General features: G+C 39.5%; 1 protein-coding gene across 1 annotated transcript; it reads right to left on the bottom strand.

Annotated features, from left to right (window-relative positions):
• Positions 1 to 5,400: 5,400 nt before the first annotated feature.
• On the bottom strand, positions 5,401 to 21,008 carry NOTUM (notum, palmitoleoyl-protein carboxylesterase). The gene is made up of 11 exons (XM_070934676.1): positions 20,680 to 21,008; positions 19,615 to 19,667; positions 17,083 to 17,178; positions 14,637 to 14,697; positions 13,205 to 13,263; positions 10,809 to 10,911; positions 9,157 to 9,348; positions 7,967 to 8,067; positions 7,078 to 7,225; positions 6,506 to 6,553; positions 5,401 to 5,707 (listed from the first exon to the last, which is right to left on the bottom strand). Exons 1-11 carry the CDS (start codon positions 21,006 to 21,008, stop codon positions 5,401 to 5,403), a joined length of 1,497 nt encoding a protein of 498 aa, XP_070790777.1.
• Positions 21,009 to 26,504: the final 5,496 nt, after the last annotated feature.

The raw sequence follows: 26,504 nt of genomic DNA, 5'->3' as shown, positions 1-26,504 counted from the left end.
GCCCCAATTGTGGCCATAAATTGAGGACCACCTGAGCATCCAAACAATCAGCATGGTTCATGGGAAAGCCCATTGGCTGGCTTTACACATTATGCCAAATTTAACCTGATTTATTTGGTTTTGACTCTTTGCAGTTTAGAGATCCATGAACTGTACTTTGCAAATCATAGTATATTCAGTTGCCTATTCCACTATTTACAGATCTCTGGACAGTTTATGGTTTAGGACTGTATCTACACAAATATAAGAGCACTAAACTGAAGGGACTTTGGGACCACTTAAAGGGAGCTGCTTGTTACTTTGACCACATTTTAACATACAGTACTTATCTCAATATGATAGTAAAACAAGTCATGCAGAATTCTGCTTACCTGTTCAGAAGAGCTTACTGAAAAACAGTATTTCCTGCTGATTTAGCCACTGGTTGAAAAAATATCATTTGTAAGATTAGAACATTGTTTTGTACCGTATCTGTATGTATATGCCAACGGATACTTAACTGAATCATGAATTAATGAATTAATTCATTTATTAGGATTTGGCAAAAATTCTGAATAATATCTGTTGGATTTTGTACTGAGTTACAAACTCATCACATTTTAGCTTAGTGGGTTGTATATGATAAATCTAGTCTAGTTGTGACTGTGCTCATGCTAGTTTGCTTTGTTATGGTTAACTGAATAAACCACAATTGATACAATTCACACAACCCACAATACCAGAAGTACAAGACTGGAGGTCTCAGAACCACTTTTAGCTATTTAAAAGCTATTTAAGCTTTTACTCTTTTAAGGGCAAATGGCATTTTAATTTAACAACATGTTGTATGAATTCACTCTGCACCTGACAGCAACTGTTGGGCCTCAACTATAGTTTTCTTGTCCTCTGATGCCTTGTATTGTTTTGGTTTGTGTCAGATTGGAAATACTGATTCAACTGAAACGGCTATTGAGTGAATACAAAATGGAGTGACCAATCCAAGACACAGATGTTGAGGAAGTTTGCTTATAGAAAAGGAATAAGGATGGAGCTGCAAAAGAAATAAATAAATGAAAATGGAAAAGGGTTGAGAGGAAAGAGAAGACCAAGAAATTTGTCCTTAGGTAAAGCTGAATGAGATTCTCCAAAAGAGAGAAGGTACCATTATGTTGACATCATCATCATCGTTAGCTGCAGCTGTCATTGTAGCGAAGCTCCACACTTTCACTACTTCTCTTCTTTCTCTTGAACAGGTGCTCTCTCTCTCTCTCTGTCTGCTTGTCTACCTACCTACCTATGTAATCTATCTACCTACCTATCATCCATCCATCCATCATCTATCTATCTATCTATCTATCTATCTATCTATCTATCCTACCTATCTAACCTATCTAAGACTAGAACTGATTGTTATCTAGTTAGGGTAATGAAATGTCTGCAAGAAAATAAACAAGCTCAGAGAGCACCAAGGACCCCACATTTATCAAATTTATTTGCTGCTCATCTTGCAGTTCACGTGCTTCAGGAGCCGTTCCTGCCTTTGCCAGGCTTGGACCGTATCAAATCATGGCTCATTGAATAAAAGGCTGCTTTTGCCTAGCTTGATACATGTTAGTGTGTCTGGGTTCACTTTATTTATTAAACCAAAAACAAAAGAAGTACACAGTGATTTAGTTTATATAAAAAGTAATGACGTGCTTTATTCAAGGCCAAGTAATTGAATGAGCAACTGCTGAATTTACACAAAGTTTGAAGCTGAAAACTTGGCTTACAAAGCATAGTGGCTAGGTTTACACCTAGCCACTATTCTCCAAACCAAGAGAATACAGTATAGTTTAGCATACATTTAGCATGCTCATATTTTCGGTTCCGGGCAAACCGGTTGTTACAATTGGCAGCAGCCCACCACTGGATGGATGGATAGATAGATAGATAAGATAGAACAGAGTTAGAAGGGATCTTGGAGATCTTCTACTCCAGCCTCCTGGTCAAACAAGACATCTTATACCATTTCAGACAAATGGTTGTCCAATCTCTTCTTAAAAATCTCTGGTGTTGGAGCACCCAGAGTGGGAGGTGGGGAGAGAAACGATGGACAGCTCTCCTGGCAAGGTAGGGAATTTCTGAAGGTAGGAAGTATAAATTTGCTGATGGAGATCCATTTCAATTGATGGCAAGTGGTTCTCTCTACTTTCAAATACCATTTTGTCTGACAGGTGCATCAGATTGTGACCTTGGATATACATGTCAACACAGGAGGTGGAGATGGCCTGATGACCATTCCAGCTTCCTTGAGTCTAGGCAAACACTCGAAAGCTGCCTGTTGCCAAGGCCCTGAATTTTGATCACATGACCATAGGGATGCTGCAATAGTCATAAGTGTGAAAAATGGTCATAAGTCATTTTCTTCCAGTGCTGTTATAACTTTGAACAGTTACTAAATGAATGGTTGCAAGTTAAGGACTACCTGTATTGAAGATATTTAAATTAAATTAATTAAATTATCTGGATCAATAATTATAGTACCACAAGGAACACAATTAATTGAAACATTTTATTGTATCTAATATACAGCCAGTATCCAAAATAATAAAGATTAAAAACAAGGGATGAAATTCTCTTAGATAGTCCTAAAAATTTTTTTTTTATACCTTAAGTTTTTTATTTCTAGTGACTGCCTGAACTGGTCTCGGCAGTTTTCTTGGCAATATTGTTTCAGAAATGGTCTGCCCTTGCCTCTTTCCTAGGGCTGAGAGAAAAGAACTGGTCCAAGATCACCCAGCTGGCTTTGTGCCCAAAGGCAAGTCCAGAACTGAGTCTTTTGGTTGCTAGTCTGATGTCTTCACCACTAGCCAAATTGGCTGTATCTCATATTCATAAACCCGGTGTGTGTGTGTATATACTATACTAATACAGTAAGGTGACAGAATTGCTGACTTTTTGTCTTTGCTATACAAGTAGTCCTTGACTTACGACCACAATGGAGTCCAAGATTTCTGTTGCTAAGTGAGACATTTGTTAAGTGAGTTTTGCCCCATTTTATGATTTTTCTTGCCACAGTTGTTAAACGCATTACTGTAGCTGTTAAGTTAGTAACGTGGTTGTTAAATGAATCTGGCTTCCCCACTGACTTTGTCAGAAGGTTGCAAATCCTGGGAACGGCAACTGTCATACGTATGAACCAGTTGCCAAACATCTGAATTTTGATCACATGACCCTGGGGATCTTGCAACAGTCATAAGAGTGAAAAATGGTCATAGGCCACTTTTTTCAGTGCCGTTGTAACTTTAAATGGTCATTAAATGAACTGTTGTAAATTGAGGATTACCTGTACAGTCCTCAGTATGGCAACTATCCCGAAACTACACTTTTCTCAACAATACTTTCTGACTTTACCACTAGGTGGCAACAACACAGTATTTGCATATTCATTTTACATTAGAGAGCCTTCACAAATTTTTATTTTCTGAATTTCCTCATAATAGTAGTATACCAGATTTGTTTTATCATTGCTTGTTCTACTTTCAGGTTTACGTTTAGAAAATATTAGAAGGAAGTGTAGCACAATTAATTGTGGTCAAGTTTCGAGATGAAGTAGCGTTGGTCTTTCTTAATGCTTATATTTTTTTTCCCTTGAGATACTGATCTTTACATATTCATATTGTTATTAATATAACATATTAACATTTTATAATAACATTTTCCATATAAAAAATGTGGAAATAAAATTTTAAGGCAACATCCAATTGGGCATGGTATTGGCTGGGTGGAGGGCACAATGACAACATGAACATGAATGGCTGATTTTTGTATGTATATCTGATATCCCAAGGCAAGTGAGCATTTTATGTAATTGTGGCATTTGTCCTAATCATACCTGTCTTTATTGGTTTGCTTGTAGCAGGTTTTGTAATAACATTAAAGCACATAACACCCTCTGTTATTGCATTTACATTTAACACAAGTGTATAATTTGGATTGTCTTATTTGAGAACTAAAATGTCTTGGGCCAACTGGACAACAGGAGGGAGTGTATAATTCAACAATCAGTTATTCCCAGGTTAGGAAGAACTGTTATGTCAACTGCTGCTGCCCAAGACTAACAAAAGAAGGGCCAAATAACTATTGTCTCAACGGTGGGGGTGAGGGTGGAGAATAGCATTTATGTTTATTCTTCTCTGTTCACTGCCAGCTTCTGACAAGAAAGTCAATGGGGAAGCCATCAGGAAGTCGAAAATGGCAATCACATGTTCACAGGATACTGTGACTGCACAGGATTCCCTTGATGATGGCAACTGGGACTGTCACGATTGTTATTGTAAACTGGTGTAGTCATATGGCATCATGCTTTATAACCACATCAGGGATGAAGTTGCTGCCCCAATTATTGTTATTAAGTGAGGACTATCTGCATACATACCCAATTTAAATCAGCATCCTATTGTTTGTGGCCCTTTCTTCTCTCCCTCAAATTTGTGCATTTCCTATAACGAAAAGATGAATAAAGGTGCAAACATCATATAGATTAAATTGGAAAAAAGCTCTTTCTTGAATACTTCACTCATAATTTCATTTCTACAAATCAACATCGTACAAAGGGAGTCATAAGGATTTAATAATAATAATAATAATAATAATAATAATAATAATAATAATAATGCCAATGCTGACCCTTGCCCTCTCCCATACGTATGTGTTCACAAGGAAAACCTTTCCAAGAAAGTATTTACAACTTTACAACTTTTGAGCATATCTTGGATCAGCCCTTATAAATAGCATTTACATATTAAAATAAATATTTTCACATTGCCAAAATAGCGTAAGCCGTTTTCTTCATTATTTAAAAAATATGTTACAAAACAATATCATTAATTTTATATTTCTTGCTTATTTCTTTTAAAAGTCAAGTAATAAAATCATTTCATAAAACAATACAAAAGTAAATTGAATACACGGTAGATCCATTTGTAGCCGCTGTGCTTTGTTTGTACAGTATCTTACATGGTGAGCTGCTGGCTCCAGGAAGTCCTTGTGGTCATATCTTCCCTTCTGATAGGAGAATAATTCAGTGCTCCCACCTATCCCCAAAGTCACTCTATGGCCTAGAAATGCCTTGGAAATGATAAAATGCATGAAGGCCCTTATGGGTTCTTGAAGCTGGAGTTTCTAGGCACCCGTTACTTCCTGTAGATTGTCCTTGTGAACAGAGGTACTGCTTGGCAGTAATGTAGAGGTAATGCTTCATTTAAGTGGGTAGATGAGATTCTGTCCATATGATCCTGATAGGCTAATTGTGCAAGAGCTATGTGCGTTAGTTTGGCTACTTGTCTCTGTAGATGTTTACGTGCTGTACGTGAGCAAAGAAGGCAGAAAGTTTGGGTGTCTAAAGAGTCAAGCCGTTGTCGTTAAGAGAATACACTTCTAGCTAGCACTGCTCAGCATCCCTAGAAGTTTACTGGGCTCCAATCCTTGTTGCTGTGCCATCTTCTGCACATCAAAACCCATATGCATAAGAAATTGGATCACATTCATCTCCTGGCCGGTGTATTGGTCCCGGATGGTAGGGCATGATGGGTTACAATGTGGCCATGGGCAGCTGTCAATCAGATGGACCGGGCAGCCTTTTAATGGGGCTTTCCCATTCTTATTGCTGTCATGTAGACTGCGATCCCAGCAGTGCAGAGCTCGGGGCAAAGAGGTCCCTTTCACTTGGATGTCTGTCCAATGACTGAAAAAGCAACCCATATAGATGAAAGCGTGTGACAATTTGCATGCTTCTTACAGGTGACTAATCATAGGATAGGCATAACTCAAGAGAACCTGCTGACATTAGAACTTTCGCTTCTGAACACTCATGGGGTCATATGAGGTAGCAACAAAAGAAAAGAGCTGCCAAGATTTGATCTATCTGAAACATACTGGACAATGTATGAGAATCAAAATAATACAGAATCAATTTACACAGGTTACTAGAAATTCCAAAAGATGGATGATCTGCTTTGCATATTTATATTATTTATATGCTCAAAATATACTTTTCTAACATTCTAGAAAGTCAGCAGTATTCCAGAGGAGGAAAGGCAGAATTTCAATTTCTGGATTTTACTTTTTGCTCTCTTTTCCCAAGACAGCTCAAGATCCACTGACATTTATTGTAAAACAGTTACTCAGGGTAGACATCTAATTGCAGAATGCAATAAAATGGGAGCTTCTGAAACCAGTCATTTATTCTCAGTATCCAAACTAAATTTAGTCTTTTCAGAGAAAAAGATCAATCCTGTCCACCCCATTTCTTTTTCTTTTCAGTCACCTGATTAAAAGGCGTGGGGTAATTTATGTCACCTCTGCTAATCATAATGCTTATAAATGTAAATTACCCAAAAATCTACAAACATATTGTAGATTTCAATTTATTTTCTGCTCACTGCTGATTCAGCCAGTCTTTCTTAATAATTAGTGAATGTCTTTCATTTGATAGAGAAGATGAGAAAACAGGAAGGTGCACCTTTCCACTCTACATACTTACTTGCGTGTTATGATCTCATGAGACAAACAAGCTGGAGCAAAGCTGGCGCTGAATGAGAAGGGGGAAAAGTCATAAAATCAATGTGATAGAAAAAGAAACATTTTGGAATGTCTTTTGTAACAACTTTTGAGTTTTTTCATAGTAGAATTTAGGCATCTTGCTGCAATAAAGATACCTATATAAGTTGCTAGGTGCAGAAAGGTTAGATCTCAGACCTGAATTGCTTTGAAGCACTATTCTTAACATACCATACAGAAGCTAAGTCACCACAGATTTAATTTCATTATCTCTTGTGACTGGGTATTGTGGATACTTCTGTCATGAGAAAGCAACTGAGTCATATGACAGCAATATAAAGCCACTGTCCTTGTCTTAATTTTAATTTTAGAGTAAAAGGCCTGAGATGCACTGCTGACTCCCACTAACAGCAATACAAACAAAAAAAATTTAAACATACAAATCTAGTGTTTAATAATGTGACATATCATGGAAAGATTTTAAGATAAAATTCTTAGATCCCAGGAAAGGAAATTTCCTTAAATGGAAATTTAAAAACATGAAACAAAACTAACGTCACATCCTTGAGAGTATTCCTCAATTCACGGCCCAGATTTTGGATATAAAGCCATTGTCCTTCCTGTACAGGCTGGCCAGTCAAATGTACATTGTCCACAGTGAGTTGAGCTTCATCAAACAACCACTGCACCACAAAAACAGGACCTACACAAAGAAGAATTTAGTATCAATAGCATCACTAATAGGGCTATAAACTTACTGGCTTAAGTGATAAACTAAGTAAACAAGAATGGATTAGATTTCTTAGTATGTGGAAATTTTAGAAAGAGAAACAAAAAATTAAGGACGAACGTTGGTATATCCTGTTATGCCATGTAACATTTTCTTGTGCATTTACTGTTAAATTTTTTTTTATCTAATCACATGGTAGCAGGGGTGAAATCCAGCAGGTTCTGGAGAACCGGTAGCGGAAATTTTGAACAGTTCAGAGAACCGGCAAATACTACCTCTGGCTGGCCCCAGAGTGGGGTGGGAATGGAGACTTTGCAGTATCCTTCCCCTGTCACACTCACCAAGCCACGCCCACAGAACCCGGTAGTAAAAAAATTTGGATTTCACCACTGCATGGTAGTCTTTATTTGCTAAATTGTAGATGTTTCTTGCAAATTATTCCACACTTTCTTCAATAATTAAAACAGTCTCGCATCCCCCAAACACATCCTATTTATATTGAAGTATTAAAGTAATATGAATATTTATTTATATTCAACAAATCAATTAGAAGTGTAAATATCACATAATTAGCTAAATCAAAACATTTACCTGGCTGACAATACCAGCAAGGCTTAATAATAACCACTTAGTATTAATTATTCAGATAAGGAGAGTTTATCTGAAATGCATTTCAGATATCGTTCAGCAACAGGCCTTTGCTGGCACACTTACATCGGAGAGTAGGATAAATTTTATAGCCAAAGAAACAATTCCATTCTTCTCCTTCTCTAAACTGCATTTTGCAGCGTTCAGGAACAAGTCCATGCCAATATCTGAGAGTTTTAAAAAAAATAGCTGGAGTTAATTATTTAAATTCATTCTACTAGAAATAGTTAACTATGCTGTATAGAATATCTGGGATTGAGAGGCAAGAGTATGTAAATCGTGAAGGGTCCTTGGTGCTCTCTGAGCTTGTTTGTTTTCTTGTTACCTAGTTTCATTACCCAAACTAGGTAACATTATCAGTGCTAGTGCTAGTCCTAGCACTGATGATATTGCCTAGTTTCAGTAATGAAATGTCTGCAAGAAAACATGTCAATCCTGAGCTACAAATGCTCTTCCTTTATTAGTATATAAATTCCAAAACCAGTGGACAGTAGAGGGCAGACAAACCACACATTGAAAATGTATATATATTTAAAAAGTTAAAGGGTGAAGTTTTCCTCTGTTTTGCCGAGTCTGACTCTAGGGGGCGGTGCTCATCTTTGTTTCCTAGCAGAGGGAGGCAGCAACATCTAGAGGTTGGTTTCTGTGGTCATTTCACCAGCATGACTATACATTGAAGACACATGGAATCAGGAGTGGGTTTCACATATTGTTGCCACTGGTTCGCCACGCGTGCGCTCGCTTCACTCACGCACATACCCAGCCTTCTGCACACTCACTGCACACACACACACCTTCCGCACATGCGCTCGGCCTTCTGCACATGTGCTACATAGGATGGCATTACGTCCAGGCAGATGCAGGCCCACCCGCAGTCGCCGCTACCAATTCACCCAAATTGGTCTGAACCGGCTGAATACCACCTTTGCATGGAATGCTGTTACCTTCCCACCAAAGTGGTAGCTATTAATCTGCTCACATTTGCATGCTTTCGAACTGTTAGGATGGCAGGAGCTGGGATGACAAAAGGAGCTCACCCCATCATGTGGTGCTTGCTGGAATAAATACACCTTCTGTTTCTCTGTCTATTGATAGATTACTAGAATATCTACTATGTACTTTCTACACAGTCACATTTCATGAATATTACTTAGCAATCTCTGAAGACTAGCTCATGTTAACTATCAGGGGAAAGTCTCACTGGATGTCTCACTCCAGTTTTAGATTTCCAGGAAAGATGTTAAAAACTTCAATACCTAATTCCTCTCCTGATGGCTTCTGTGGGGGCGCAGGTTATGGTATCAATGCAGTCTGTCCTACGATATTGTTTATTATCCAAGAACCAGCCAGAGTCTGCAAGGCCACGGACCTGAATCCCAGGATATCCCAGTTCTTCCAGCTGTTCAGCCACTCGATCCACATTCAAGAGGACTCCTGTTCCACCAGCACTGCAATGACAAGTCAAGACTTTGAAGCAGAACTCCTTCATATTGTTGCCTGAAGAACCATGGCTTGTAGGCAAGGTCTACACATCGCATCAATTAATGTTAATGAAATACCAAATTTAATTGCTTATTCATTTGTTCATTCCTTGGGCCATTTACAATGCATTAAAAACCACACGAATTCAGAATAAATTTAAAATGCAATAATTAAAATACATCAGATAAACAAAGAGAAGTCAGAATAATTAGCAAGTTTCTAAGCAGCATATCTGTTAAAGAATTGATTAAGCAATAGTTTTAACTGGAGAAAATGAAAATGCCTTTGGTTCTGAAAAGACTGAGTGTACTTTACTGAGAAGGCATTCCAGAATGGATACTGAAATAGCCCATTCCTGGAAGCAACTCACTGCACTGCTGCATAAGAATGATGTCACAATATCATACAAATAACTGATAGAAATTGCTATCATTTGTATGGTGACACAAGATCTGTGAGCTCATCATGGCTTCCATTGAATGCTTATCATGGGAGGGCATTTGTGGAATGGCTTGAAAAATGATTTTATCATACAAGAAAAAACGTAAGGGAATAGATTTTGTAGGTTGATTCCAGCACCTTAAAATTAAGTAGACAATTGTCAAGGCAGGTTTTGAAGAGTGTGCTCCGCCTGTGAAACACCCTTCCCCCATGATGACAAACCTATGGCACGCAGAGCCCTCTCTGTGGGCACGCGTGCCATCGCTAGCTGCTCTTCTGGTTTCCAGAGTGCGCAGGCCAGCTGGTCTTCGCATGTGCCGGAAACACGGGAGCCCTGGGAATTTCCAGGCCTCCGGTGTGCGTGAAGACCAGTTGGCACACACACACACACACATGCATACACATCAGTTTGGGCACTTGGTGCCGAAAAGGTTCACCATCACTGCCCTACCCCAAAAATCTCTCCTGGAGCTGATTGATTTTTTTTTTTTATTTGATTTGATTTATATGCCGCCCTTCTCCGAAGACTCAGGGCGGCTTACAATGTGCTCAGCAATAGCCTTCATCCTTTTGTATATTTTATACAAAGTCAGCTTATTGCCCCCACAAACTGGGTCCTCATTTCACCTACCTTAGAAAGGATGGAAGGCTGAGTCAACCTTGAGCCTTGGCGAGATTCGAACCCTGCAGTAATTGCAGGCAGCTGGTCTTAATAAGCTTAATAACAGGGTGCCTTAAACCCCTGTACTACCAAGACTCTTGGTATCATGTTCGGACCAAAAAAACCCTATTTTGTTTAAGTGGGCATTTCAACAAGTAGTTAGTCATCGTGGTTATTTATAGGTATCAGTTGCATCTCTTACTTTAAAATGTTGCTTCTATTATTTCTTTTTCTATATTTACTTTTGAAATGTTTTAATAATATCCTTTTCCAACTCACACAAGCATACATTTACTAGATGTGTTTTCATGAACAGACATATACCTGCTTCCTGCCAACAGCAACACCTTGGCATTTACAAGGCCTTTCCCCAATAATTCCTTTACAACTTCTTGTATGATGAGAGCACCCATGAAGACAAATTCATCTGTAGGAGGAGAAGGAAGGGGAGATGAAAAACAATCATAGTAAGTAAAACTGGCTAACATTTTTTGCCATTCCTATTGAAGGTATGGAGTAATGAATATTGAAAAGTATACTTTTTGTACCATAAGTTTCCAATGAGTGTTCAGTGGAAAAGTAAACCTAGCAAATATTGCAAATCAGTTAGCAAGCTTCAGATCCAAATTCTTTAATTTCTTCGTTGAATGTAACAAATGGAACATTCTTTCCCTTTCATGTTCTTTAATGTTTAGGACTAGTTTTCTGAACATTTATTTGACCTCTCAAGTATATGTTTGATAAGCTAAGCAAAGAAAGAACAAAATTCTGGGAAAAGCTTCTTTAAAAAATAGCAGTGAGATGGACCTCTATCCAGAACAGGGAATCTGAATTATGGTATATCTCTCTCCTGTTTCAGGAAAGCAGAATTTGTAGCCCTTCAAATATTGCTGGACTTCAACTCTCAGCACCTCTCATCTTGGCCATGATAGCTTCAATAGCTGGGAGCTGACGTTCAGCAGATCCAGAAGCTACAAGTTCCCCATCCAAACACTGGAAGAACAGAGAACAGAAAGAAGTAGTGAGAAGGTCCTGTTGAGAAAGATTGTAGCATGCTTCGGCAATTACCAGCCTCTGCTTCTACCTAATCTGCATCCAAGTGCAGGAGATTTCTAATTTTTTCCCAGCTGCTAGAATACCTAGCACACGATCACTGCTAACTGAGACCAAATGTTACCATTGGAAACTGGGACTGGATTCATATCTCAAACTATGATTTAGCAAAACACAACAACAACAACAACAACCTGGTCTTCCATGCTGTGTAAAGTCTTTACAAACCACAGTGGCTAGATTCACAAATAACCCTAGGCCAGGATCAAACCAGCCAAATTATGACTTGCTGCAACACGTGAGCCAGGCTAATGTACTTTACATCTTTTCTACCTTAAAAAATAAAACTAGTAGACTGAAGAAGAGAAATTATAGTTTCAATCAATTTCAGATGATGACCTTCCATCAACATAAAGGATATTGTAGAAAATAAAACAGAACTATATGTATGGAAATTGTTCTTGAGGTGACATTAGCAAAGAAATAAAGACAGTCAGGAATGGCTGTAAATGCTTGGGGAGGGTGTCTTTTCATTTTTTGCATGAAAAACAACAGAGGGGCTTATGGTACCATACATCAGTCTGCATTTAAGGCAACACTGAAGATGTCAGAAGTTCCTTAGTGGTTTTCCATACAAAAGGAAAACTGGGAAGATGGTCAATCCCAGTTCTCTTGCACAATGTGTGGAGTCCATGATCATAAAGTATTTGGTCAGCGTGGTGCTCTCTCAAGAATAACTACCTGGGAAAATTACAAAAATAAGGGTGCAAGAATGGGAACAATATTCCTAATGAAATGTGAGGCAAACTCTTCCTTAAGGGAATACAGATAAGGCAGTTAAATTTGTTCATCCTCTCAATATTGGTGATCAGAAAATTTCCTCTATTATTGTCCCTGAGTTCAAGCCAATTCAAAAAAATGTAACTGACTGAAATAAAGATATTGTTTTTTTTCCCTATACAGCTTTTATTTTTAGGTTAGAAATCTTTCATTTAATTAGACATGAATCTTGCCAGATAGGATTGTGAAAACTAATATTCTTCATACAAGATCAATAGTAGTGATATCCAGGAATCTGGGGTGTCAGCTACTGACACCAAATGGAAGATAGGCGTCCTGAGGAGAATATAAAATTTTGGAAAGATAAATACAAAAGGTCCATGTTTTATCTATTGAGTCAGTTATGTTAAAAAATCCCAACTGCCTGAAGCTCTTCTTTAGTCAGTCAAGAGAGCAAATATTTCTTTGTCACTTATGTCAACATCTTCCAGGCGGATGTTTCTGGCCACACGGTGCCATATATGTGATAGATCTAGATGATGGCCCTCAAGCGCATGCACAGATATAAGAACTTTCTCGATTCCATTTGGAAGTCCTGGCACAATTTCATTTTTCCTTATTTCAAGTTTAGCTAAATGAAACAGTTGCTCAGACCCTTGAGATGCAACCATTTCCCTCAGGCTGTTGCTCGGTTACTCCCATGTGGGGTTCTGAACCGTGACAAAGCAGGGCTTGCAAGCGGATGCATTATCTAGAGGATATTTATTATTTCTTCCTGCCCGCTGGCGAGAATCCTTTCTTCCTTTGCACAACTGTGGAGAATTCAGGCCAGATTCCCTTAATGCATAATGCCTGTTTGGCAGCAAGAGCCTGTCAGAAGCACTCACTTTTCTCAGTTTTGGCAGAGGCTCCACTCCAGACATCACTTGAGCAATATGGGATGAAACTGCAAGAGAACAGATGTCCTTGAGCACCAATATTCTTTTGATATGCATGGAGGGGTAAGACAAGAGTAAAAGTCCAGCAAATTAAACCCTAAGAGCGATAAGAGAAAATCGTTTAAACTCGGCTCACTCAGATCTGATGGTACCAGCATTTTATACAACTGATATCCCAGGGCATGAAGCATCAAAGAAAAATAAAATAAAATAAAAATTCTTCTAACACTTGGAGCTAAATGCCAGGGAGCTACAATTGGTCAAAATTTAGTGCATTTCCAATACATGTTTAATAATAGAAGCTTTATTCTTATTTTTATGGCAAGCATGGAAAATGTCCAGTAATTTTAAAGCTCTCATAGATCTGCACAGCAAATGCCACTGTTCTGATTTTCTATTTCTACTTTCCCCTGTATTGTGCTCCATTGAAGCTATCAACAACATCTTAGTTGATAACTACATATTAATTAGTCTAGATGCTTTTTGAATTAGAAATTACTCTTGAATGTCCCTGCTGTCTAAAAACAATGCTATGCAAGGAAAAAAAAATATCCCAATGAATAGAACAGCCATTCTAATTCTAACAGCCATTCAGCCATTCTAACAGCATTCAAGTACGTACAGACACTAGCTCCCAAGTGGGCTTTCAGATTAACAGCTATCCTCTGGTATTTGCTTTTATTCCCCGAGTCTGCTATCCAATCATCCTAGCCAGAAGTTGTATTTTACATGGGACTGTTTCCTTTTTAAAAGGGTTAGTGTGACTTTATTTGCTGGAGAAACTCTGTGTATTTTTTGGCAAGAACTAACACAATTTGATGGCACATAATCAAAATACATTTGTTGGATCAGTTATTACTATTATAGAAAATATCTAAGAATACAGTTCATCAGAGAAGTGCAGACAGAGAAGGAAATCCATCCTCACTGGCTTCTCCATTATGGCCAAGCAATTCTGCATTAAAGACCTAGCAGTGGTACTTCCAATACAGCCCTACAGTGGGAGGAGTACAAATGCCTCAGGCTAATATTGTTTTTCCCTTCCAGCCTACCCACCTACATTACTTTGGCCTTGCTGGCATGAATCAGGTAGAACTTCAGATCTGACCATCAGGATTTTCCCTCCCTTGTCTTTGGATTGTTCTTGAAGACTTTCTTAATGTACTAACAATCCATTCTGTTTCATAATTATTCTCATTTATTTTCATTTGTAATTTCTACTCGTGCTTTCATTATAGGATCATTACAACTTGCAAACTCTGGTCCTTTGTTTTCTCATATGCAGGCTAAGTTCTCCTTTTCCCTAGTTTACTAGTCTTCTATCTTGTTTATTTTTGCTTGACTATTCCATTCAACTCCTATAGCTGTTTATTCTACTTACACCATATTTGCATTCCACCAGTGAGGATTTTCTTCTGGTTGTGATGACAAAATGCCTGTTCCTGAAGATGGAGAAAAATAATATACATACTAACACATAGAGAAAAATATCCTTCACACAAAGAACAAAAAACATTCAGCATTAATTCAATGACAGATGGTAAAAAACAACAACATTGTTAGGTTCATATGCCAGAGCATCTGAAAGGATGCAATATTCTTAATAAAAATCTTTCAGACTAAGATAGGAAAATATTAGATTTAATACTTCATTTTTGTACTTCATGTATACAAAAATAGAACCTGTATCACTAATGTTTGAAATATTTCTTCTTTTTGGTCTAAACAGATAAGCTTACATAGTGGAAAACCTAAACACGTACATATACTTAAATGTAAATTCAGTATGTTCATGGACTCTTATTCTCAGATATGTTTTGGATGGACTACAGACTCTTAAAGTTTTAGAAGTGAAGAACACAGACTCATCTAAGCAACAGAACAAAGGAAAATTACAGCATTCTGAGTACTTTGACCATAACTGATTATTAAGCTAGGCATTAAGTTGCTAACACTGGGAAGAAGTATTGGTGAGTCAGCAAAAGTTAACCAATTTCCATTTCTGAACCAGGGCTTTGTTCTATGATAACTAAACATGCCATATAAGGACAGCCAATGATCTCTTAGCATTCTTGGGGATCTGCCCACAAAGAAGTGCCTTCTCCAACTTCCATGAACATCAATGTAGGTACTGGAGCCATAGAGGCTGTGCAGTCCTGAAGAGATCTGTAGTAAAATCTATTTATTAGGCCTGTCTGCATACCTTAAAAGGCATCTCTCTTTTTTAAACATTTCTTTACAAATCCCTATAATTAATGAAAGAGGAAAAAGAGAGTATTAATGCTGTCCACTTTGCTGAAAATACAAACATAGAAATGTTTACTATGTGGTGGGCTATCTTCCCTCTAAGAGTCAATGTCATTACAAAATCAACATATGCACTATGCTGAAACTTTTTAAAATAACTTTTTGTTTTATTAATATCATCTAGGCAGATACAGATTTCAGCCAAAGAAAATAATTTCGTTTTTCCAAATTGTCCTCCAGTTTCTCAGATAATATGTCCAGTGCAGGCTGAGAATAAGGTGAGCTTTGTGGTATCTCAACATCTTTACTCAGCACCAAGTAGGGAAAATGATGCAAATAATGAACTTTTCTTAATTCCTAGGTATAGGTATACCTCATTTTTATGCCACTTTTCCATCTAGATCAGTGGTTCAGGGGGGGCAATTTGATTTTTAATGGGGGCAATTGCAACCTTGTTTAAACCAAGTTAATGGCATTTTAGGCTTCCTCCGCATGAGCAGGAGTCACTTTTTGAATAGTAAGAATTATATGTCACAGGGATCAGGATTTTAGAGATGCTTAGGGGGCATGGCCAAAAAAAGGTTGGGAACCATTGATCTAGATGCTCTCAAAACATATATAGGAATACAGTAAGAGAAATATATAACCAAATATCACCACAAATAAATAGCAATTTTGTATGTGAATATTTCATTCAGGGGTATAATCTAAAATGGATTATGATTATAGAGGTGGGGATTGAAAGAAATCGATCTATTACTTTATCTAAAGCCCTGTTGCTTCATACCCATATCGGCAAAAGGGAAATTAGGTCCCTTTTCTCCTCTTGCTTCACTTCTGTAACACACAAGAGAGGGGATACATTCATCTAGTTATTACTCTCACTCCTTCCAGAACCAGTTAGATATGAGATTAATTTTGCTCTCTAACATAAAAAAATATTTCAGATTAAGCCCTTCTTGCAACAGAAGTGTGAAAACATGGTTGTGTAATCTAAGATTGGCATTTCTATTCCACACCATTCCTGACAGGAAATCATAGATTTAAGTTATGGAGGGGGGCACCTTCTGATTGAAAAAAAAAATAACAGTGGAACCAATTACAATTGTCAATGGAACCAATTAATCAGAGGTGGGCTTCCTTTTACAACATGAGTTCCTACTAGCCATCTGTCAACAATATATCAGTTTGAATTACTACTCTAAACAGAGATTTAATGACTGCAATGGCCTTTTCCAGCTCTAGGATTCTACTCAAATATTTCCTGTTCTCTTAAATTTATAGAAGATCTGCTTTGCAGAGAATGAAAAGGAGATTTTGCATTGGAGGCCTCTTTCTATTAAAATTCAAAATAATTACATGCATTATTTTGATTCTGGTATGTTACCTGTTTTTTAAAAAAACCTCTGCATAAATGCTAAGTGAATAAACCAAACATTATTTATTCCACATAAATAATAGAATATTACTAAAGATAAGTATATATATATATGTATTCATAATTATGCAGTTATGTAGACAGCAGAAACAATATATAATTCGCAATGTAAATCTCAGACTAATTAGAACAAAACATTTACCAGTTCTGGTAATGGGCCACTCCTTGGAGCTCATTAATCTCCTCATTGTTTCATAACGAGAATTGCAGTTCTCTCTGCTGAAGCAATACCAGCCTCCTGCATCCAATAACAATAATAATGATGATGATATCTCAGTAATTTTTTCCTGTATCACTAATTCACATCATTTTAAGCTGTGATTTATGAAATAGACACTTGGTGGAATTAAATTAGTGATAAAATTGTTTTATAACAAAGTAGATATTATTTTTCCTATACAAATTTATGGATCAGATAGATATATTTTAAAAGCTAAATAGAATTCCACATAAAGTAATCATAGAATCTAATTTGATTGAGATTTTAAACTTGTCAAATTATGCAAACTTCCTTTGCAATAATCTGAACATAGCAATATTAACTTCCTGTAAATATGAAAATATGTATTGAATAGGACAGGACTACATTGTAGTCTACAGTTTTTGCCATCTTTTTAACATCATCTGTAAAAGTAATGAGCAACCCATTGATTTCATTGGCAGATTGCTATCTTTTTCATAATATAGTATGTTCTGTCTTGAATTTCTTCTTTACAAATCATGTTTTCATTCTGCTTTCAAAGTACGTTTCAAAGAATTAATCTCTGTACCATTGGTTTTTTTTTCATATTACACCCTAATTCCCTTACCTGGAAATGACCCAAGTGAAATAGGATTGCTTTATTATTTTCTGACTGAGCAGTCAAATGCCAATAAAGATAGTTCTACTCTTTACAGGGCACACAACAGGCATATTCCTTAGGATAGGATCTATGGATGTAAATCTGATTAGTTTCAATAGGATTTACTTCCAGGTCATAACCATGAAGACTTGACTCTGCCTTTAGTCCGTATGTAATATATATATTACACACAAACACGTTTTTAGATTAAATTGTATGCATTGAGGGTTGAGATGAAAAATTGAAGGCTTCCTATGTAGAAAATGCAGGATTTCTGACAAGATTCTTGAAATTAGAATAGAACTACTTGACATCTCTAGTTTACAGTATCATCTCTTATTTATCTGAATAGCAAATGGAAAAAAAATCGCAATAGTAATTCTTAGGCAAAAGTTGATCATTTCTTCCATAGTAGCATAATGTTGTTGTCCTAATTGTTTTTATCTGAAACAAAATTTTATTTTGAACTTAGTGGGATTTACTTCCAAACAGATGGTTTAAGGTACTTTTCCAAAAGGAACTGGAGTTTCTTTTTTTTCCCTTTGAAAATGTTTTGCTTCTCATCTAAATTTCTTTAGTTCTGATTGGTGGGGAATGGAAGGATTTATAATCTTTGCAGTCATCTAATCTTTTAGCAGTCTGAAGGTTGGTTGTTAGCGTCTCTGAGATTTGTTGAGGCCATTTGAGGGTTTATCTGTATCCTCAGATTCACCTGAATCAGTGTGCAAATGGGTGTGGAACCTTCTTGGGACTGCTAAAAGGACTGTGTTGTAAACAGAAGATAGGTGGTGTCCTATCCCTCCACCTCTATTAAGAGAGGGCTGTTCAATTTTAATATAGATAGCCCATTTGATCCCTCTTTCAAACCAGTGGTCCTTTCTGTCCAGAATGTGGACTTTGCTGTCTTCAAAGAGTGATCTTTGTCTTTCAGATGCAGATGGGCTTCTTAATCCTGTCCTGATGGGTTTGTTCTCCTGTGTTGTGCTATGTGTTTGTGAAATGTTTCTTTTGTTTCCTTAATGTACAGATCTGCACATGTCTCGCTGCAATCCCCTTCATAAATCACATTGCTCAATTTGTGTCTGGATGTTTTATCTTTGGTTCCATCTTTCATTTCCCACCATTCAGTTAGAACTGAAGAAGATTCTTGGATGAGAAGCAAAACGTTTTCAAGAAAAAAAACCAGAAAGTCAATTGCCTTTTGGAAAAGCACCTATGGGACAACCATGACCTGGATGATTGAAAATCTCCATAGACATCAAAATAGAAAAGGTTATGAATTAGAAGGGGGGGGGAAGGAAAAATCATATAAGGTTCCCAATTCACGGGCTTAACTGAATAAATGCAGCAAAATCTAGAAAATACAAGGATGAGATAAAATTAAAGTACAAGCAAACAGAAGAAATGGATTGATTGACTAAGGCAACAAGAGCCTTATGTACCATCGTTTTACTTTCTGGTGCCCTTCAGACATTGTGTTGCTGAGTGGTGATTTAGGAAATTGTACTCAGTGTGTATGAAGTGCACCAGGTTAGAAAACCTAACAGCAAAATTTATTCCTATATGTAGCTTTGATTAGAATTATTGGACTAATTAGACTGTTATAAGTTTGCAAGACATAGAGACATGTGCAACAATGGCGGTGAAGATGAAAGGATGAAGACATTGGTTGCAAAGAAAGCAAACAGTACATATTAATATTCCTTGCATCCTTTGAAAAAAGCAGCTGGGATGTTACTTTGTCATCTCTTAAACTTTTTTACCTAAAGAGTATGAAATCATTGAACTTTGCTTTAAAACTCAAAATAAAATTAAAGAAAACTCAATCTCACCTTCCAAGAATAGAAGCCACCTTCTGCTGCCTTTTGATTCTTTGAGGTAGTAGCTAAAATAAAAACAAATAGAAGGCAGCGTGAACTTAGTTAGGGAGACTGGCTCACTCGACCACAAACCCTTTGATACACCAACTCATTATAATATCAAGAGAGTTACATAAAATACTTGGTTAAAGAACAAGAGAAAGAAACAGGATGGCTGTCAGAAGAGCTCCAAACAGAGTCTGATCAAAGGACCTTCTCAGGGACTCTGAGCCAGGCTGAGCTGGCTTTCATCTTGCTCCAAACTAAATGCATTAAACAAATTCCTAGCATTCCTAAGTATTTCCAGGCAGGAAAGAGTTATTCCACCTGTTACTGACTGTGCTCTTAGTAACAGCCACATGGTGGAAGCAAAGCTTAAACACTAAGGATGGATTGTTTCAGCACTTTTGAAGTACTAAGTATTAATAGTAAACAGTTCTGTGTGCTCTCTGAAGCATCTCTTCTTGGGGGCTGGAAATGATGCTTTATGAAAAAAGGGAAGAGACTCGCCATACATACAGGCAAAGTCTACAGGCTTGCTTAGAAAATTCACTAAGTTCTGATCCAGAGCTAAACTCGTTCTAAAAAAGCTGAGAATTACATTTTTATTAGAACCCAGAGAAACTTTCCACATCTTTTCAATACATTCTGCAAACTTCTGATCTTTTGCACGAGAGTAAATTTATCTAATGCAGGTCAGTTATCAATATCTCAGAAATCTACAAGACAATTTCTTTTTCCTCCCTACTTTGAGGATTTTCGTCTGCCTTCGGTTAAAGATTTGTGAATCAAGGCACCTCCAAGCAGTATCGCTTTGAATTCCAAATACTTCAGGCAAGAAAAAAAAATTATACACGGGAGGATACAGATCCGCCATCTGGTGCAAAGCTTTACAAATGAAGGTACATGAAGCAAAGCCCGCGAAGAAGCATTCCATGAAAAGTTCTCTATTTTCTACCGGGCATAGGGTCCAGGAAGATGGGCAATTGAATGAAACAGAAAGAGACGAGGCGCAGCGAGTTTGGCATCTTCACTCACCCGGCGGGACTGCCGTCGTTGCAGGTGACCGAGCTGTTCAGAAGCGAATGAAGCCTCAGCTCCTGGTGCAGATTCTGCGCGGAACAAGGGTACAGCGACTGCGCCAGGCTCTTGATCTGAGCCATGAAACTGTCCATGTTCCCCTCCACAGCGGTAAAGTCCAACGGGAAGCTCTCCACCGGCTGCCCAGCCGCTTCGCTTCGCTCTCGGGTCGCCGCGGCGGGTTGCTGCTGCGGTCCACGCCGCCTCCAGCTCTTCCTGCCTTCTCCGCCAGGACCCCAATGCAGGAGCCCCAAGAACAGCAACATCTGCACCGTCCCTCCACCCATCGCGACGCGGAGCCACCTGCTGAGGAGGAGAGAGGACCGGGTAAGCGCCACCGACTAGCTCCAAGGAGGCAGAGCTGGGACTAGGGCTCGGTCGTCTGGCCTCGGGCGGCGGGATCCTCCTTCTGCCCCTGGTGGCCAAAGGCGCTTGGCGGGCTGGGGGGCTTCGGCCTCTGTGCCTGCTCCGTGCCTTGCCTTGCCTTGCCTTGCCAAGGGTCTGGCAGCAGCGGCCCCGTCTCGCTCGCTCCAATGAGCTGCGAGCAAAGCAGCGTCTGGGCGTAGTTAGAGGCAGCCGGTGCCTGGTGCTCGCGCTGTCCGGGTTCTGCGGCGGGGCTCGAGGGCGCTCGGCTTTTCTTGGCGCACGGACTCGCCGCGTCGTCCCAAACCACAAGCATGACAAGAGGGGCCAGGAGTCACGGGGAGCCCACCGGGGGCGCCGCCAGCCTGGGCGTCGCATGGGGCGGCAGCGGCCAGAGAGCCCCCGCCTCCCCGTCGCTGGAAAAGGAAGAGAAGGGGAGGAGAGGAGTAGGAGGGGAGGGGGAGATTTCCCTTTCATGCCCCAGCCAACAGACGTCGCTCTGCCTGTCGTCCTCTTTTCTGTTTTCCCGTCCCGTCTGGCGAGACGCTCAGGGAGGCCAAAGCACCTTCGTAACTTCCCGCCCAAACGCAGGGCGACGTTCCTAGCGGGAAAGCGGTCGCGGCTCTTGACTCAGAGGAAGGGAGGGCGAAGCGGGCGGCACTTTGAATTCCTCCGGTTTCCCGCCGGGACTTGCCGCCTAGCTGGGGGCGAATGCCGGTGAACAGCCGCCTTCCACTCCTTCGCAACCGGAGCTTGGGCTGGAGTGGGGGTCGCTTCGGTAAAAGACGAGCCACAGCCTTCGGGGCTTCGGCTATGATCTTCAAGGATCGGCGACTGCAACCCGCCTCCTCTTGCAGAGACACCCCCCCCCCCACGCGCCTGACCGTCTTGTTCCTTCTCGCCAGTGCTTTGAGTCCCTTCCCCTGCTGCCCCAATGCTGGGTGTCCTCAACCATGTAGGCAGCGCCAGGCAGCCTCTTCGGCGCTCGCGTGTGTACAGTATTGGTGAGGAGCAGCGGCGGTTCTCTCGAGCCGAAGTTCTCTTTGGGGAAAAGGCAGGAGGATCTGTGGATGTCCCACTGCCTTCGGTCCTGGCTGCTTTCATAATTTTCTTCCCCACCATCATGATGGTCGTGAGAAACATCAAGGGCAGAACCCTACCCATTCAGGTTTCACGATAGTTAGCATTATGGTTTACCATATTCGGGCTGCAGGATTCCTGATGACCCCTAGATGGCAGTAAGGAGCTAGAGAAAACAACTACCACCATTAGCTCTAGCTGTCCAACCTGATGACTTTTGCCAATCAATAAATGAGATGTGAGACAAGACACTCTTTATTAATTTATTCTCAAGACATATCAGGCATATCATGATCCCTAAACTCAGCTGAAGATGTTACCTAGCCTGGTAACAAAACATTTGGAAACCAACCCACAAGCTAAGAGAATAAACCTTCACCCTCGCATATCAAGAGAGATGATAACTAAATATCATCTCCAGACAAGCTGCCTGGGTGGCTGGATCCCCATGGAAGTAGAATCTCTCTTCTAGATAATGTAGAACTCTTATTCTGATTTATTTGGAACTATGGCAAATAATGCCAGCAGCATCAAGAGATCAGTGTTCCTCACCAGTGTCCTAAATTCAAAAGTGGAGCTGTTTGAATACTGGATTTTTATGTATGGCTGAGTTTAGAGAGGTTGGTTGAAACTCTGTAAAGTAGATCTCTGAGTGTTTTTGTCTTATTTCTCAGACTGTAGGCATTGTAGTTCATTTAAGTATATGGTTTTAGACTAATTATTTGATGAAATAATTGATACATTTGCATATTAATAAAAGCAATGTTTTCAATGTTTCTTTGCTTTTAGGTAATGCATACTGTAATTGTTTCTTACCAGAGATATTTTTGGGGAAGATACCTTTGTGAAAGAGAAGGATAGCCCCATTTCTAAAATCAGATTTGCACATAACACGAATATATAGTATTAGGTAAGTTTTTATATAAATTCACATACACATTTATATATAAAATCTTATGTAGCATTTATATAGAAGATCTGATCAACTATCCAGAAGTATTGATTATGAATACATTAAAACAACAGATTAATCTGATTAGCAGCTAACGTAGTTCTTCCAATATTTAGTGAACATTTTTAGTAAAAAATGAATAGCAAATTGCTAAGTATACAGGATTCTAAAGATAAATGTAGCCAATAATGTCTTCATATGCTTTTAGCAAAACTGTATTTGTTGATTTGAGAAAGCATAAAGTTAATGTGAATTATATAATATTTTGTGCTATGGCATTGAAGGGTAGTTGTTGGATGCAATAACTGGTAAATAATGGAAATAAAGCATACACGAGAATAAATGGAATGCTTAGCAAATGGTTCAAGGATGTGTGAACAGGTTGTATATATAGAAGTAAATGTACAAGCAATGTTTAGTGTTATTTGAAGTATTTTAGGAGAAGACATGAATGTATGCATACTTCTCTATGCACATATTTCATTATGCAATAATGTACATTTATGGGTGAATGTGTAAGAAATGCTGGCAATGATATTAGAAATATATTAGGAGAAAACATGAAGGCATATTTCTGTTTACTGACATTGCCATGTTATTGAGAATCAAAATTATTTTCCACATTAGACTGTAAGATGCAATAAAGCATGGATCTGAAAATTATTGATCAAAGACTAAAGTAGTTATATTTTATGTTTTACTAGGAAAAAAATTGCAATTGAGTGAACAATTGCACGATTTATATCAGTTTTGAAAAATTACAGTAAACAGATGAATTTGTATACCCATCAAACTGTAAAAGTAGCAATGATTGACTTACAACCGTTCATTTATTGATCATTTGAAATTACAACGGCATTGGAAAAAGTGACTTATAACCAGTTTTCACAATTGTTGCAGCATCTCTATTGTCATGTGATCAAACTTCGGACACTTGGCAACTGGCATGTATTTATGACAGCTGCACTGTCCTGGATCACCATTTGACTTCTGACAAGCAAAATCAATGGAAGAAGCATGATTCACTTAACAACTGCAGTGATTTGCCTAATAGTTGCGGCAAAAATGTTGTAAAATTGGGCACAACTCAATACCTACCTTGGTTAGCAACAGAAATTTTGGCCTCAGTTGTGGTTAGGTCAAGGACTATCTGACCTTACAGACTGCCTAATCATAGGACAAACTCTAAATGTGTGAAGTTTTGAGTTTCATTGTATAGTCTAACAGAATTCTATGGTTTTTTCTAAAGTAAACTACTATTAAACTATTGCCAAAGTACCTTCAATTCTGGGAAAGGATAATACAGACTAAAAGTAACAACAATCATATGAGCATCTGTAACTCTGACTAGCAAACAGTGTTAGCCCCCATTATAGCCCAGGAATTGAAACTGACCAATTTGCTGCTGCTGCTAGTCGGCTGAGTATTTAGAAGGCTTCTCTACAGCAGAGTTCTAGAAATTTGCTCCACACTCCAATCCAGATTGTCTCATTGCTGGAATTTCCTAGGTTTCAGAAGCTCCTGACAATATCATGACACAGAGACACAGGAGACTTGTGCAGGATTGATGGAGTTCCTGAACTCTGCTGACTTATTGTTTTAATTCACAGTTGTTTCACAAAAGTCTGTTTTTTCAAATATAATGCCAAATTCTAGTAGTTACTAGCTTTCAGATACTGAAAGCTAGTAACTGAAAGACACTTAAACTATCTGGTCTTTAAAAATCACATTATAAATTATGTTTTTTTCAGTTTGAAAGCTATCACAATAACCAGTTTCTTCATGCTTTATGATCCCAAACAGCTCTCTGATCCTTTTCCAGACATGCCTAAAATGCCCATTTCAATCCTATATCACAAAGCCTTGCCTGAAAAAGTCACTTATCTTTTTTCTGAATAATGTTTATACTGCAGACAACGGAAAGAATCTAAGAATGTTGGTTAAGTGCATCTTTTTGCATTTCTGACCTGTGCAAGATGTAGGACGTAGATGAAGGAAAAATACTTTCCTGAGGCCTGACTAGAGGTCTATTCAACTCTTCTTCCATGTAACATTTTGCTATCTGTCTCATAAAATGATCTTACATAGTAAGCAGATTCTCAAATAATTACTTCAAAGTATGTTGTGCCACCTCAGATTACATATACTGCTCATTTGATCACCTGCTAAGTCTCTGGAATCCACATGGCATCTATTCCTAACCATAAGCCTTCTCTGGAACCGGCCGTTTTGGCAAACTACCGTCCGGTCTCCAACCTTCGCTTTGTTGCGAAGGTTGTGGAGAGTGGTTGCGCGACAGCTCTCACAGTTCTTGGATGAAACCGTCTATCTAGATCCGTGCCAGTCCGGCTTCAGGCCTGGGTACAGCACGGAGACGGCATTGGTCGCATTGGTGGATGATCTCTGGAGGGCTCGGGACAGGGGTTGTTCCTCTGTTCTGGTCCTGTTAGACCTCTCAATGGCTTTTGATACCATCGACCATGGTATCATGCTGCGCCGGCTGGAGGGATTGGGGGTGGGAGGCACCGTGCTGCGGTGGTTCTCCTCCTATCTCTCTGACCGGTCGCAGTCTGTGTTGGCAGGGGGGCAGAGGTCGACCTCGAGGCGCCTTGCTTGCGGGGTGCCACAAGGGTCGGTCCTCTCGCCGCTCCTGTTCAACATTTATGTGAAGCCGCTAGGTGAGATCATCCGTGGTTTTGGGGTGCGATGCCATCTGTACGCTGATGACACTCAGCTGTACATTTCCACCCCAGACCAACCCAATGATGCCCTCGAAGTGATGTCCCAGTGTCTGGAGGCCGTGCGGGTCTGGATGGGGAGGAACAGGCTTCGGCTCAACCCTTCCAAGACCGAGTGGCTGTGGATGCCGGCGTCCCGGTATAGTCAGCTGGTGCCATCGCTGGCTATTGGGGGCGAGTCACTGACCCCCACAGAGGGGGCTTGCAACTTGGGCATCCTCCTGGACACACGGCTGTCTTTAGAAGAGCATATGACGGCCGTGGCCAGGGGGGCTTTTTATCAGGTTCGCCTGATACGCCAGTTGCGCCCCTTTCTGGATTGGGACTCCTTGTGCACAGTCACTCATGCCTTGGTTACGTCACGCCTGGACTACTGCAACGCTCTCTACATGGGGCTCCCCCTGAGGAGCACCCGAAGGCTCCAGCTGGTGCAGAATGCGGCCGCGCGGGTGATTATGGGAGCGACGTGGCGCTTCCACGTAACACCTCTCCTGCGCAAGCTGCATTGGCTCCCGGTGGTCTTCCGGGTGCGCTTTAAGGTGTTGGTTCTCATCTTTAAAGCGCTCCATGGCTTAGGGCCAGGGTATTTGCGAGACCGCCTGCTGCTACCGATAACCTCCCACCGGCCAATACGCTCTCACAGAGAGGGC

This window comes from Pituophis catenifer, unplaced genomic scaffold (genome assembly GCF_029215685.1).
Source record: "Pituophis catenifer annectens isolate HBS135680 unplaced genomic scaffold, rPitCat1.0.hap2 SCAF_2, whole genome shotgun sequence".
NCBI lineage: Eukaryota > Metazoa > Chordata > Lepidosauria > Squamata > Colubridae > Pituophis > Pituophis catenifer.
This window is presented reverse-complemented; position numbering and strand designations above follow the sequence as displayed.